The sequence below is a fragment of the Sminthopsis crassicaudata genome, chromosome 2 (genome assembly GCF_048593235.1).
Source record: "Sminthopsis crassicaudata isolate SCR6 chromosome 2, ASM4859323v1, whole genome shotgun sequence".
NCBI lineage: Eukaryota > Metazoa > Chordata > Mammalia > Dasyuromorphia > Dasyuridae > Sminthopsis > Sminthopsis crassicaudata.
This window is the reverse complement of record NC_133618.1, coordinates 497,351,763-497,365,209: the sequence shown is the minus strand read 5'-3', so window position 1 is coordinate 497,365,209 and position 13,447 is coordinate 497,351,763. Positions and strand designations below refer to the sequence as shown.

At 37.2% G+C, this 13,447-nt stretch overlaps 1 protein-coding gene across 4 annotated transcripts in view; it reads left to right on the top strand.

Moving 5' to 3' along the window:
- Positions 1 to 13,447, top strand: part of RGS3 (regulator of G protein signaling 3) — a 172,270-nt gene that overhangs the window by 9,249 nt on the left and 149,574 nt on the right. For 3 of the 4 annotated variants that reach the window (XM_074293639.1, XM_074293638.1, XM_074293644.1), the window contains exons 3-6: positions 7,133 to 7,183; positions 7,979 to 8,037; positions 11,863 to 11,957; positions 12,962 to 13,030. In XM_074293639.1, coding sequence (XP_074149740.1) covers positions 7,133 to 7,183; positions 7,979 to 8,037; positions 11,863 to 11,957; positions 12,962 to 13,030 — 274 coding nt within the window. Of the gene's footprint in view, positions 1 to 161; positions 314 to 7,132; positions 7,184 to 7,978; positions 8,038 to 11,862; positions 11,958 to 12,961; positions 13,031 to 13,447 lie in introns of those variants that run through there. The other variant, XM_074293641.1, reaches the window with a different exon arrangement.

Sequence of the window (13,447 nt, the reverse complement as noted above, 5' to 3'; positions counted from 1 at the left end):
TTTGCCCAGTCAGGTAGAAATCATTACCATTCAAACAATGTCATGGCCAATCACATTCTGGGCCCCTTTTACCCTAATCAAATGAATGGCGGTTACAACTGTCCTGCCTTTCCCGAAGCCTTGCAGTGTGTGTATCCTGGGGGATGGTGGGGAGGGGGCGGGGCACTGATTTAACGGCTGCTTAGGTTACTGGAGAGCAACACAGAGGACTCCTTAGGAGTAGGAACTGCTATGGAGCCAGACAACATCCACCGAGTCTCCCTCCTTAGTAGAGATGCCCACTGGGACTCCTCTTTCTACCTCACGAGCTTTGGTGAGTGCTTTCCTCAGACTCCCAGAAAAGGTCCTGAGTCCATGTCACATCGGGCCTATACTCTGTGAAAGTGAAGCTCTTTCCATTTCTGATTCCCAAGCCTTGAGACAGGTGACTTGCTCCCAGTTTCTTTAGCTTCCCCTCTACTTAACTCCCTCTCAGTGGTTGTTGAGTGGCTTCCTGTGGAAAGGGGCTCAGAATTGTACACACTCAGGCATTCTGAGCTGTTGAGAATCAACTGCTGTCCTGCCATTAGCACCAAATCTGGTGAATTCCGCCTCACTAGTCTGGAATAATTGCACAATGTTCTGTCTTTCAGAGTTCAGATTTGCTATATAGAATGTTCTTTATTAACTGTCAGTTCATGGGAAATTTAGGGTTAAAAGAGATGAAAAAATACAAGGTTTCCTGACCCACTTGGGGGAGTTCCTGACATTGCCTAGATTTGAGGGAATAAGTGGCCAGGGAGGCAGAATTGGCTGACTATTTTGGAAGCTATAGCTCACAGTGGGGCGCAGGAGAGGGACTTTGTTTCTGGCTAGCTGGTTTGGGGACCATCTCAGGCAGGGGAAGGGGCTAGTTGAGGCCAATTAAAAAATGTCTGTTTCTGAAGACAGTTTGAGATTATTAGTAAGGTGCTGAGGGGCCTTAACACTTTTGCCCATAGGGTTTGGAATTAAAAAAACAAAACAGAACAAGTAGGACAGTGGTCATTAGAAAAAAACTCTATGGAAGCTAGCACTAGAGCTTAATTCCTAGAGGGCAGTTGGAACATTTGTGGGGTGTGGGGATAATTTGCCCCCTTTCCATCTATCCAGTGGGGACAGAAGAAAGAAATAACAGACATATGCAGAGTTTCAGAATTGGAAAGCAGTCTCAGTGGTCAGTACTAGAGAAGGAAACTGCTCTACCATGTACTCATCAAGTTTTCATTCCTTATCTTGGAAACTTCTAGTCAGGGAAGCGAGGTGACTCCTTGCCTCCTGAGGCAGCCCATCCCATTTATAAATAGTTTTTTCTTACTGTTAACAAGTTTTTCCTTACATTAAGTATAAATTTCTTTCAGCAACTCAAGTCATTACTCCCAGTTGTGTTCTTGGTGACCAAGTAGAACAAGTTTAATCCCCTTCAAATTCTTACAGTTAGTTCACATGCTTCTCCTGCATCTACTTCAGGCTAAACTTGCTCTTTTTTTTTTCAACAAGACCACATGTAGAACTTGGGGCCTACAATTCCTAAACACAGGACTAAGCTCCTGGAATTGGTGAATGGCTTAATTTCCTGGAATTTACTAGCCTGCTTCGTAATCAACATTTGGCCTTTTTAAATAATAATAGATTCAGGAGATGGAGGACTCTGAGTCCTCAGCATTTAATTCCAGGCCTGATAATCACTGTAGTAGAGAGCCAGTTTTTGCCATCTATAAATATAGTGACTTTGTCAGAAGCACCAGAGCAAAATAATATTGATGGATGCTGAAAAGGGTGGAGCTTTCTTTTTGATAATCTTAAATTTGAAATACCTTGAAAAGTGGCATGGACATCATTTAACATGTAAATACTGTTTACTGTCAGTGGCTTGTCCTGAAGCAGAGAGTTTGGAAATAATAATCCATTTGGAAGATAGTTGAAAGGACCATATACTGATTGTCAGTTCCTTCTGGGCCTGGGGAATTGTTCTCTGAGATTGAACAGTTGCACTAGTTAAGTGCATAATAATTTTCATAATAATACTAAGATATTTTAATCCTTAATATGGTAAATATAAATAAAAACTCTATGGGGTCTTATATAGTTTTTAATAGTGTAAAGGTATTTTGAGACTAACACATGGTTTGAGAACCATTGGTATAGAGCAACAACTGATTCTTGGAGGGTAGGCAAAGATGACATATTGCCTAGCACACTATAGGTGTCTAATAAATATATATTGACTTAATGGGTTGACCAGTGAGATAGGCTTTCCCTAGAAGTTATGATTGTGATTGTCCTAGTGGATAGAGCAGAGCCTTAGGGTTATTCCTCCTGGAGTTAGAAACTCTACTACCCTATTTATAATAACCCAACTCTCAGGGTTTTTAAAAAAGCCAGTGTACATAGATAGCCCTAATATGTAAGAGACTCTGCAAATCTCTGCTCTTACTACCCTGTTTCAAACCTAGATGGCTCTGGACTTCTTTGGCACAACCATTGTTGATATCTTTTCTGCCAGTTATAAGAAAATGGGGGCATTGAGAAGCTTAGTCTCAGTCAGCTGTGGCTGCTTATCTGTCATTCCTTATTGCATCCCATCAAGTACATATAAGCATTTAATGAGTTCTTTTTGATGATGGTTTTTAGTAGGCCTAGATTAATATTAACCCTTTCACAATATAATGAGTGGTAGACTTTGTTCCCCAGAAATGCCAATTTTGGAGCAAAAATAAATAATAGAAACAGAATATTGAAGTAACTGTCATATGATTTTAGTTTTCTTTGAAAAATAATGGAAAAATAATCATTTTTAAAATGAAGTCCTTCCTAATTAAGCACTTGTCATCATTAAACATTTAACAGGTCAAAATCATATATATATATATATATATACATACAGCACACACACACACACATATATATATATTATATAATATTATATTTAAATTGGAAGAACATGGCCTATTAAACTTATGGACAGGTGAAGAAGTTATGAGATAGAAAAGTTAGGTAGAAAAGTGATTAATTTCAGATTATATCAAATTAAAAAGATTTGTACAAATAAAACAAATGTATCTAAAAATCAGGAGAATAGAAAATTGGGGAAAATTTTTTTAGACAATTTCTCAGTTAAAGGTTTCATATCTCAATTATATAAATAACTTTGTCAAATTTATGAGAATATGAGTCATTTTCCAATAGATAAATGGGCAAGGAATATGAACAGGCAATTTCCCAATGAAGAAATCAAAACAATTTATAGTTATATGACCTAGGTCAATATTGATTGAAGAAATGCAAATTAAAATAATTTTGAGATATCATTTTATATCTACTAGATTGCTTAAAATGATTGCAAGGAGAAGGAGACAAGTATTGGTGAAAAATATGGAAAAATTGGGACACTAATTCATTGTTGCTAGAGTTGTGAACCGATATAGCCATTTTAAAGAGTGGTCTGTAATTATGCCCAAATAGTTATTAATCGGCCTCTACTCTTTGGCCCAGAAAGACTATTGCTAGATCTGTTTTCGAAGATGATTAGGGAAAAATATTCTATATTCTAGAATATTGGTGGCAGTTCTCTTTGTGGTGGCAAAGAATTGGAAATTGCAGGAATATGCCTATCAATTGGGGAATTGGTTGGATTGTTATGGAATGCTATTGTGCTATAAGAAACAATAAACTTAGTGATTTTAGAAAAACATGGAAATCAAATCTGACCCAGACACTTAATATACTTCCTAGCTGTATGACCCTAGGCAAGTCACTTAACCCCAATTGCCTCACAAAAAAGAAAAATTTGAAAAAACTTGCATGAAATAATAAACAGAACCAGAAAAATATCATATATAGCAACAGCAATTTTTTTTTTTTTGTTTTGTTTTTTTGGCTGATGCAATTGGGATCAAGTGATTTGACCAGGGTCACACAGCCAGGAAGTGTTAAGTGTCTGAGTGCAGATTTGAACTCTGGTCCTCCTGACTCCAGGGCTGGTGCTCTATCCATTGTACCCCTAGCAATGTTGTTTTAAGAATGATTTGGGGCATATAAATCATTTTGACTATTATAAATACCCAAATTAATTATAAAGGACATATAAAAAAGACCCTATTTACATCCAGAGAAAGAATTAATAGTTATGTATAGAATAATTTTACATGTTTGTACTTATTTGTCTCTAATACTAGCCATTTCTATAGTGACGAGTGGGAGGGAAGAAAAAAAAGAGATTTACATAACTTGATTATATATTTAAGAGGAAAAGCAAATTGTATATAATGGATTTGCAATTTCATGTGCAATCTTTTTTTTTAATCATAATATGGAAATGCTTGTTTTAGTCAATAAATAAAAAATAAAAAAAATTTAGAGTAGAGATTCAAGCCTATGTCTTTTTAGATTTCAGTCCTAGGATATGCTTCTTAATATGGTATCAATTCTCAGTGACAATAATGGACTTCAACAATAATGGACTTTTTTTTTTTTTACATGTAATAATATTCCTAGAAAGATGTTCCATAGGTAAGACTAATCTGGACTTTGAGATGTGTAGCTTTGGACTAATTTAGTTGCATTGAGAAATCAATGATAGAATTTATTCATCAAAGAATCCAGTAAATCAGCAAGCCTTTTAGCTCCTAAGCAAAGCGATACTGAACCTTTTAAGAAAAATGAAACCACTACATACTTTTCATAAAAGGCAGCTATAAAATGCTAGTTTAAAAATTTCAACATTTATCTTCTGAAAACATACCATAGCAATTAAATTGCATGTTATCAATTTTTGAAAAGCCATTTCTTTCATCAACTTTTCTTAAAAAGAAAAAAGTTAGCATAGTAGCTGTGTTTCCCATTATCTAGAGTCAGAGGTGTCAAATGTGGCTTAGGAGTTACATGTAGCCTACAACACTTTTCAATATGGGTTGAATCAAATTAAAATGTAGTTGCTATCTGGTTTTAGCATATCAATATACTAATGAAAAATAAAAACATGTGATTTTCTAAGTCAATATAATATGTAGTCTGCAGAGGTCTTTATATTTGGCATAGTAGACCCCATTTTTATTTCTTATAAATATTATTAGATACTAATTAATTTATGACTTAAATGGTTCCCCTCTCTTTGTAAATTTAAATGTGTTCAAGTTAGGGGCTGGGTTTATGTTGCTAATGTTTTGGGAAGATTTTCTCATATTAGACAAAACCATAAGGACTAAGCAGATCCAGTTGATGACTTCTAAAAATAAGTTACTTTTCTTCCTAAACTCATGAGACTTTTTGGGGGAGAATTTTTCTCAGTAAGCTTATGAACTTGGAAGGAAGGTATGTGTGGGAATATTTCATAGATAGATCCTAGATATCTCATATGACTCTTACCCTTATTTTTTGATTGCATCTTATTTTTTCCTGACAAAATCTATCCCTAGAATCTTGGTAAGTTGTAATATTTGGAGTTAAATGAATGGTTTCAACAAAGTACTGGATCAACATGAAGCCTTTGGGGTTAGAGAGCAGAGAGAAATACCATGGTAGTATACTAGTCTTGTTGGGCATTTTAGCATGGAACTTTCCTTGGACAATTCGACATTTATCTGGTGGCCTGCCAGGTAACTATTCCTCTTCAGTAGGGACAATGTGAGGGAAAAGGGAGCAACCAATGCCACCTCTGGAAATGCTGTTTGAGGCCCTAGCATAATGAAGCTTTATCTCATCTGTTTTGGCGAAGGAGTCTATATGAGACTGTGGAAGAGCCCAGCTGAGGTATTCTTACATCGCTGGTGTCTGTGACTGCTTGTCAGGTATCAGTAACTGACTGTGGGACAGGATAGGAAACTAGTCAGAAGCATGTTTTAAGTGTAGAACACAGCCTCATAGCTCCTCTACAGCAGAAGACAATCTGTTTCTTTCTCTTCTTTTTCTCCCTACTCCCTGACTTACTGTTTCCCACACAGTTAACCCTAAGTTTTTCCTTGGATGTTGAGGATGAAATTGAAAGGATAAAGGCATAGATGTCCACCATTCTCATAGTTCAGAATGATAGTACTAGCAAGCATTGTACCTTGGTACAATGGTGTGTGAAAAATAATGTGTTTTTGCTGTCCTTATTCAGTGAATGAAGGGTCATGGCTGTGGGAAGTAATAATTGCCTATAACTTCAGATAATAATACCATGGATTTTGGTGATACCTTTCATCCAAAAAGCTTAAAGTACCTCCTAGTATTATCTGACTAATCTCCTGGGGTTAAGCTACCAGTATTATTATCTCTATTATATACAGGTAGAAATTGAAGGTCAGAGAGGAGTAGATTGGACCATTAGGTGAGTGAGTATTAAGTGAGTATTGCCACTTATCCTAGGGCTGGTACTGAGACCGGGGTCATTTTCGATCATACTGGTCCTAGAATGTCATGAGCAGCAGAGTCCCAGGGAAATAAGATTGATTTGAGAGCTGAATATAAGGTTTTCTACATTCAGAATATTCTAAGACTGAAGTTTGAAAGCATAGATTCATCCATTTGTTCACTCAACATTTATCAGTTATCAACTATACAGGATTGTACTTTGTTCCTCTAACGGGAGACATGTCTAATATGGAGGGGTCAAGAAACCATCAGAGTCTTTGGCTTTAACCCCAAGGAGTTCCAGACTCATTGAATTTAGCAGTTGCAAAAAAACCTTGTTTTTGACTGTGACTTTTGCATTCACATCCTACAATGCAAGATGATGATACTGTCTTCATTGTATAACAAGTAGAGGATCTGTAATTTGAACATTTTTTAGGGGCATGTAGAAAGGATAGTCTGGAACCCAACTCATGGGAATCAAGGTGCAAAAAGGGCTTGATTTCCATAGCTAATTGTGACTTTTTGCAACACTGCTTCCTTATATTACTTTTTCTGTAGTTGCGAGATCATGTTTTTTCTTTGATTTTGTCTTATTACTGCTATCCCATGGTGTAGAAGTCTGCAGTGGGAACTGCTTATAAAGTCTTAAGTGGATTATGGTTCCTTAGATGTTTTGTTCTTTAGAACTATTTCATAAAAACAAATCACATCTATGACAAGCCATTAGATTTTTGGATTATACATGGGATAAAATGGATTGCTTGTGTTTTTTCCTTAGGTCAGTTGAAACTGTCAATAGATAAACAAGACCGAATTTTGCTTCTTTATAGTAAGTATGTTTTTGCACATCTCATTCAGTAAGGGCTAGATACAGATCATTTCAATTACATTCAAACTGATTTCAATTATCTTTTTCTTTGTAAAATGTCCTGTTGGTTTTTAAAAAGTGTGGCTTTTACATGAGACCTTTTGTAAGGCAGTTTCTCTGCTTCTGTTTCATGTATGTATTGGGTTCATATCCCAGGCCATTTTGCCCAACCAGGTCAGCTTTACACCCCAGGAAGCAGTGCCCAGTCTTCAATGAACTCATGCAGAGTTTGTCTTTAGCTTCCCCCCCCTCCCCCTCTCCCCCTCCAGGTTCACACAGCTAGGAAGTTTTAAATGTCTGAGACCAGATTTGAACTCAAGTCCTCCTGACTTCAGGACTGGTGCTGCATCCATTGAGCCATCTAGCTGTCCCTTATCTTTAGCTTTTAGTTGAAATCAAAGAGAATGAAAAAGAAGAGCAAAATAAATTCTGATTACTTGAGGCTTACATCTGATTTCTTTTAGGCTTTAGCTACAAAAGCTAATGCTTGCTTCCATGACTGCTTTTGCCTCTCCTTATACTCTGGTTCATATATGATTGCTGGATGATGTTAGTTAGCCTTGTCTTCTTAATTAGTTTTTGCTTGTTCATTTCATTATGATTTAGTATGGGTAGTCCTAGGGAAGAGAAAGGAGGGCTGTGACAGATTTATGGAAGGGATAATATCATAAAAGAAAGGAGGGAATCTTTTGAGACAAAGGGGCACATGCATTTTCCATGATTAATCCTTCTATCAAATATTTACTTTTCTTTTAGTCATAGAAGCCAAAGATCTCATGATCAAAGACTCTCGACCTTGTGATGCTTATGTGAAGGTATGTAATGGTGGAGTAGGGTGGGAAGTGCCCCGAAGAGATTTAAAAATGGAATCTATTTCTGCTATAGATATTAGGGTTTAGTCAACACAAGTGTTTATTGAGTACTTATTGTATATTGTACTTTGTACTAGGAAATCTTCATTTTTTTCTCCTTCAATGGTTGCCATTCTATTATGTCAACAGACATGGCTCCCATTTATATAGTGCTTTATATAGAGAATGGTTTTACATTAATGGATTATTAATGAATAATAGGTATAATATGGATATTTGAAATTCACATTTAGTTCAAGACTATCTTGAGCAGTTTCAGTTATAATCCCACCAAATATTTAATTAAAATTAGCAATTCAAACTAGCTAAAAATTAGAGAGTAGGAGAAAAGAGGATAATTCTAAGACCTGTTTAATGAACCTTTAGATTAATGGTTTTCAAACTGAGAATATGGTCCTGACCCAAAAGAATATGTGATCAACCAGTTGGAAGGTGGGAAAATGGGTTGTACATTCCACCTTTCCTGCTACAGTCATCTGGGGAGTTTGTCTCCAATATAATCACGCCTACCCTTGTCCTCTTAACAGTCCTTAAATCAGCCCCTCCCTTTGCTATGAGAACTTCCAGCTTCTTCCCTTTTGAACTGAGCCTCAACCTCTCTGGGTAGATATGATTCAAGTGATAGCTGAGTACTCACAGCAGCAGCTGTATAGATGCCATTGGAAAAGTTACCTTCTCCTCCAGGAAAACTACCTTTTGTCCCCCAGATCACCTCATGCTTGTGGCAAATGCCTCTCCTTTGGTGGGTTCTGTGATCCACAGTTGTGACCAGTGAGTTTTTTTTTTTTTTTTTTTTGAGTGAGACAGAATGAATTGCACAAGATGAACAAGTATGAGTAGATAATTTCTTTACATTACCTTTCCCTTTGAGCCCAATCCTATTCAGAATTTCTTTGTTTTTAAGGATGTCACCATCCTTATAGTCTCTGAGATTTACAATTTCAGTATTACCATTGATTTTTTTTCCTGAATCAATTGGGATTAAGTGACTTGCCCAGGGTCACACAGCTAGAAAATGTTAAGTGTCTGAGACCAGATTTGAACTCTGGTCTTCCTGAATTCAAGGCTGGTGCTCTATCCACTGCGCCACCTAGCTTCCCCAATTTTTTTTTTTTTTAATTTATTTATGAAAAGAAAGAGAGGAAGAGAAAGGATCAAAGGGATTTATGTCATCCTCATGACTTGAAGTGGACTGAAGGAATATGCCATGAGACTCAGGGTAGTTGAGGGATATCTTCATGGAGAGTAAAGCTTTGTTATATTCTTTAAAATTTTTTTTATTAAAGTTTTTTATTTACAAAGCATATGCATGGGTAATTTTTCCAATATTGACCCTTACATAACCTTTTGTTGCAAATTTCTCCCTCCTTCTCTCCACCCTCTCCCCTAGCTGGCAGGTAGTCCAATACATGTTAAATATGTTGAAATACATGTTAGATCCAATATATGTAAACATATTTATATAGTTGTACAAGAAAAATCAGATCAAGAAGGCAGAAAAGGAAAAACTGAGAAAGAAAACAAAATGCAAGCAAATAACAACAGCGAGAGTGAGAATGCTATGTTGTGTTCCACACTCAGTTCCCACAGTTTTCTCTCTGGGTGTAGATGGCTCTCTTCATCATTGAACAATTGGAACTGGTTTGAATCATCTCAATGTTGAAGAGAGCCACGTCCGTCAGAATTGATCATTGTATAGTCTTGTTGTTGCTGTATATGATGATTTCCTGGTTCTGCTCATTTCACTTAGCATCAGTTCATATAGGTCTCTCCAGGCCTTTCTGAAATCATCCTGCTGGTTGTTTATTACAGAACAATAATATTCCATTACATTCACATACCATCACTTATTCAGCCATTCCCCAACTGATGGGCAACTAATTTCCAGTTTCTAGCCACTATAAAAAGGGCTGCCACAAACATTTTTGCAAATGTGGGTCCTTTCCTTCCTTTAAGATCTCTTTGGGATATAATCCTAGTAGAAAAACTGAAAGCCTTGTTATATGAAGCAAGTGTTGGGGAGTAAGCAGATGGTGAGCCAGGTATACTTCATAACAACATAATTTTGACTGAGTGGGAAATTTTGATTTGGTGGACTTCAAAGGAGGAAGGATATAAAGGGAGGGTCTGAAAGTGCCAGTGGCAAGTGAGGAATATTCTGACTTCTTAAAAGATAAGGGTAGAGATGATAGCTAGGTAAAGATATAGTATCATTGGGAGGGGGGTGACCCAGGTCTCAGGGCTAATACATGGAAAGAGTATAATAAGTCCAGGATGAAGAGGAGTTCTTTAGGGAACAGAGGGCACAATGTAAGGGATGGGTAAGGTTGGGATGAGATATGGGTGGGGACGTTGAGGGGGATGAGGATGAAATAAGATGAGGAAGGTGCTGGGGACATTTTTCTCTTAAATAACTCTTACAAAGATAGGGAGAGAAACAACAAAAGCCATAGGGGAAATAGTGGACTAAATGGGTCTTTTAAGAGATTTGCAGAGAAAGCTGAGTTGGCCATAGGTCTGATCCTTCAATTGGGTAGCTGGTAGCTTATTTTAAGGAGCAGAACATTGGGGAGAATGATAGACTGTAGTTGCTGTTAGCTGTTGAACTTGGGTCGGGTCTGCAGGTACTTGCCTTTTCCAGGGTGTCTAGTGGTAGGGTGTAAGATGGCCCCTTCTCTGTTTTTCCCATTAGAGAATTTGTCCATTAACGTTCCACTATGATGACATGTTGTAGTGTAGAGATGACTTTAGTTCTTGAAGGCTGTTCCACTGGACGGCAAACTTTTCTAGGTCCTACCAGGAAGTGAAAACTTCTACAGGTTCTACAAAGCTAGAAGTACTTTGGATCTGGATGTGACAGTGATCTGTCACCTAAGGACCAGCTGTATGAAGTTCTCATGACCAGGAAGTTGGCTATCTGATGATATATGTTTTGGCTATTGTAACTCGTGAATTGTCTACTGAGGAATGAAGAGATTGCCATCTGGGTTGGTAAAATGAGTACCCATAATGATAAAGATTAAAAAGAGTATTGAATTAATTCATAGCTCAAGTCATGAATCAAGACTCAGGAACAAGTAGAGGCCTGGTCCTTGAACAGAGCAATAGACAAAATGGGGATAGACACTGGTATGTTTTCTTACTGTTCATTTTTGCTTTGGATGGTTGTAATACTTCAGGGTTTTATCCCATGTTGGAAGGTCTGGAGAGCAGAGAAAGAACTTCATTTGTCTTGGTCTGGTTAAGGAGACTAAAAAAGCATCTTAAACTGAGAGTCAAGGTCATCCTGATTCATCTCAGACTTCTCCTTAACTTGAAACCTTTTGAGGAGCCATCTTGACTTATGCATTCCTTTAGTTGAATGATTATGAATAGTGAAAATAGAGAATCAGATTTTCCATGAAAAAGTCAACTTTGCCTGAAGGTCTAATTAGGAATCCAGAAGTTATGTCAATTGTTGGGGAATAATTATTTTTAGCTTAGCTTGGGTGGTCTCTCTTCTCATAACATTCTGGCTCTTCTGAAAACTACTTTAAGAAGCAGATACTTTTATGTACCTTTTGAACTGCTCAATGGTGAAAGTCACTTGTTGACAGACATAAGAGGTACCACTGGGAAGGCTTTTGATATTTGGCTGCTGTTTGAATTTTTTTTTGAGAATGAGCTGGTGAACAAAGCTGATTAATGATAATTACAGTGGTTGGTAACAAGCTGCATCTGATTGAGAGTGGGTATGATTAACTAATACAAGTATGTCTCCATTTCAAGGTGTCTGTGGTACCTGATAATGATCGAAAACGAGGGCAGAAAACTCAGACTATCCCAGACTGTAAAAATCCAGCTTTCCATGAACGTTTTTTCTTGTAAGTGAATCTATTGTAGTATAATTCTATCCTACCCTGTTTTTCTCCTTTTAGGTGGAAAAGAGATTTTTGCCTCAGAGATAGTTTTGTTTTGTAAGATAACAAACATTTCTACTTGGAAAACATGCTTATTTCCAAAAGCCATTTATGTTTTTCCCCCTGTTTTTTTTTTTTCTTGTAGATCTGATATATGGCAATAAAATCAATGTGCTTGATGTGATTTATCTACTTTTCATAATTGAAATGCCTTAGGACTAGAATTAGAAGCTTATTCATGTTCAGCCTCTTGGAAGGACGTAGCCCTAGAGGTACAGAATGAGCACCCTTCTAAGTCTGGTAGGCTGAAGTAAGGGCTTCAAGACAAAATTTTGCTTGAAGGAACACTGGCACAAAAATTGCATATGGTTCCTTTGTTAACCATGAAGGAATCTTTTGAGTTAGGATGTTCTTTGGTGGATAAAGAGCAAATAGAATGAGATACCTTTTCCCCCTGTTCTGATTTCTGGGCACTTGTAATTAGGTGAAGGAAATCTTGGGAGTTCTGCTTTGTGATGGATCTTTAGACTCCCATTTCTCTTCAATGGTCTTTTTTCTCTGAATAAGGCTTGGTTGTGGTGCTTTGGTAACATAACTCATCAGGGTTTTTAACCATACGAGTTAATTTACTAGCAATTTATTCAGGTTGAGCTGCTCCCCTTTCTGGGGTGGCGGGGGTAGGAGGGGAGTAGTGTGAGGGGAATCTATCCTTTGCCAAAATCTTTTTTCTCTGCAGTTAGAGTTAATCAAAGCAGGAGGCTGGTATTCCCTCTCTAAGCTTATAGCATGGATAACTTGGGAAGAAAACTGGTTTCCAAAGACAAAAAGATTTTTACTCAGAGTTTCTTAGCAGATGGCTATAATTGGACCATGTGTATAAAGATTACTTAATGATAATATCTATTTGATTCAACTTGGGGTCCTGTGTCAACCATGAAGACCCTTGATGCTTTGGATTTACTTTACAGTCCCATCCAAGAGGCAGATGAGCGGAAGCGGCTTCTGGTTGCTGTGTGGAACAGAGAAAGAGATAATAGGTAAGAAGGATTTCCTAGACAGAAATGTGGCGACCCTGCCCCTGTCTTTGGATAGAAATGGTGAGGGACATCTGATGTCAATACAAAACTCCATTTTTTCCCCAAACAATAGAAGTCAGAGCTCTCTATTCTCTCTCCCACCTTGTTTTCAGGTACTGTCCTATGTTATAGTTATGTTATAATCTGGTACTAGAGATGCAGAGAGGTCATGGAGTTTTTGCCTTTAAAGAGCTAATAATTTAGTTGTGACAAGAGATTGCCTCATCTCCATCTCTTTCCCTATTTATTTTGCAAAATCCCTAATTTCCTTTAAGGTTAAACCACTTTCAATACTTCCTGACTTTGCCTGACTTTCCAGGCTGCAAATGTCTTTGTGGTTCAATTTACCTTGTATCTCTTTTGTACTGATCTTTATGT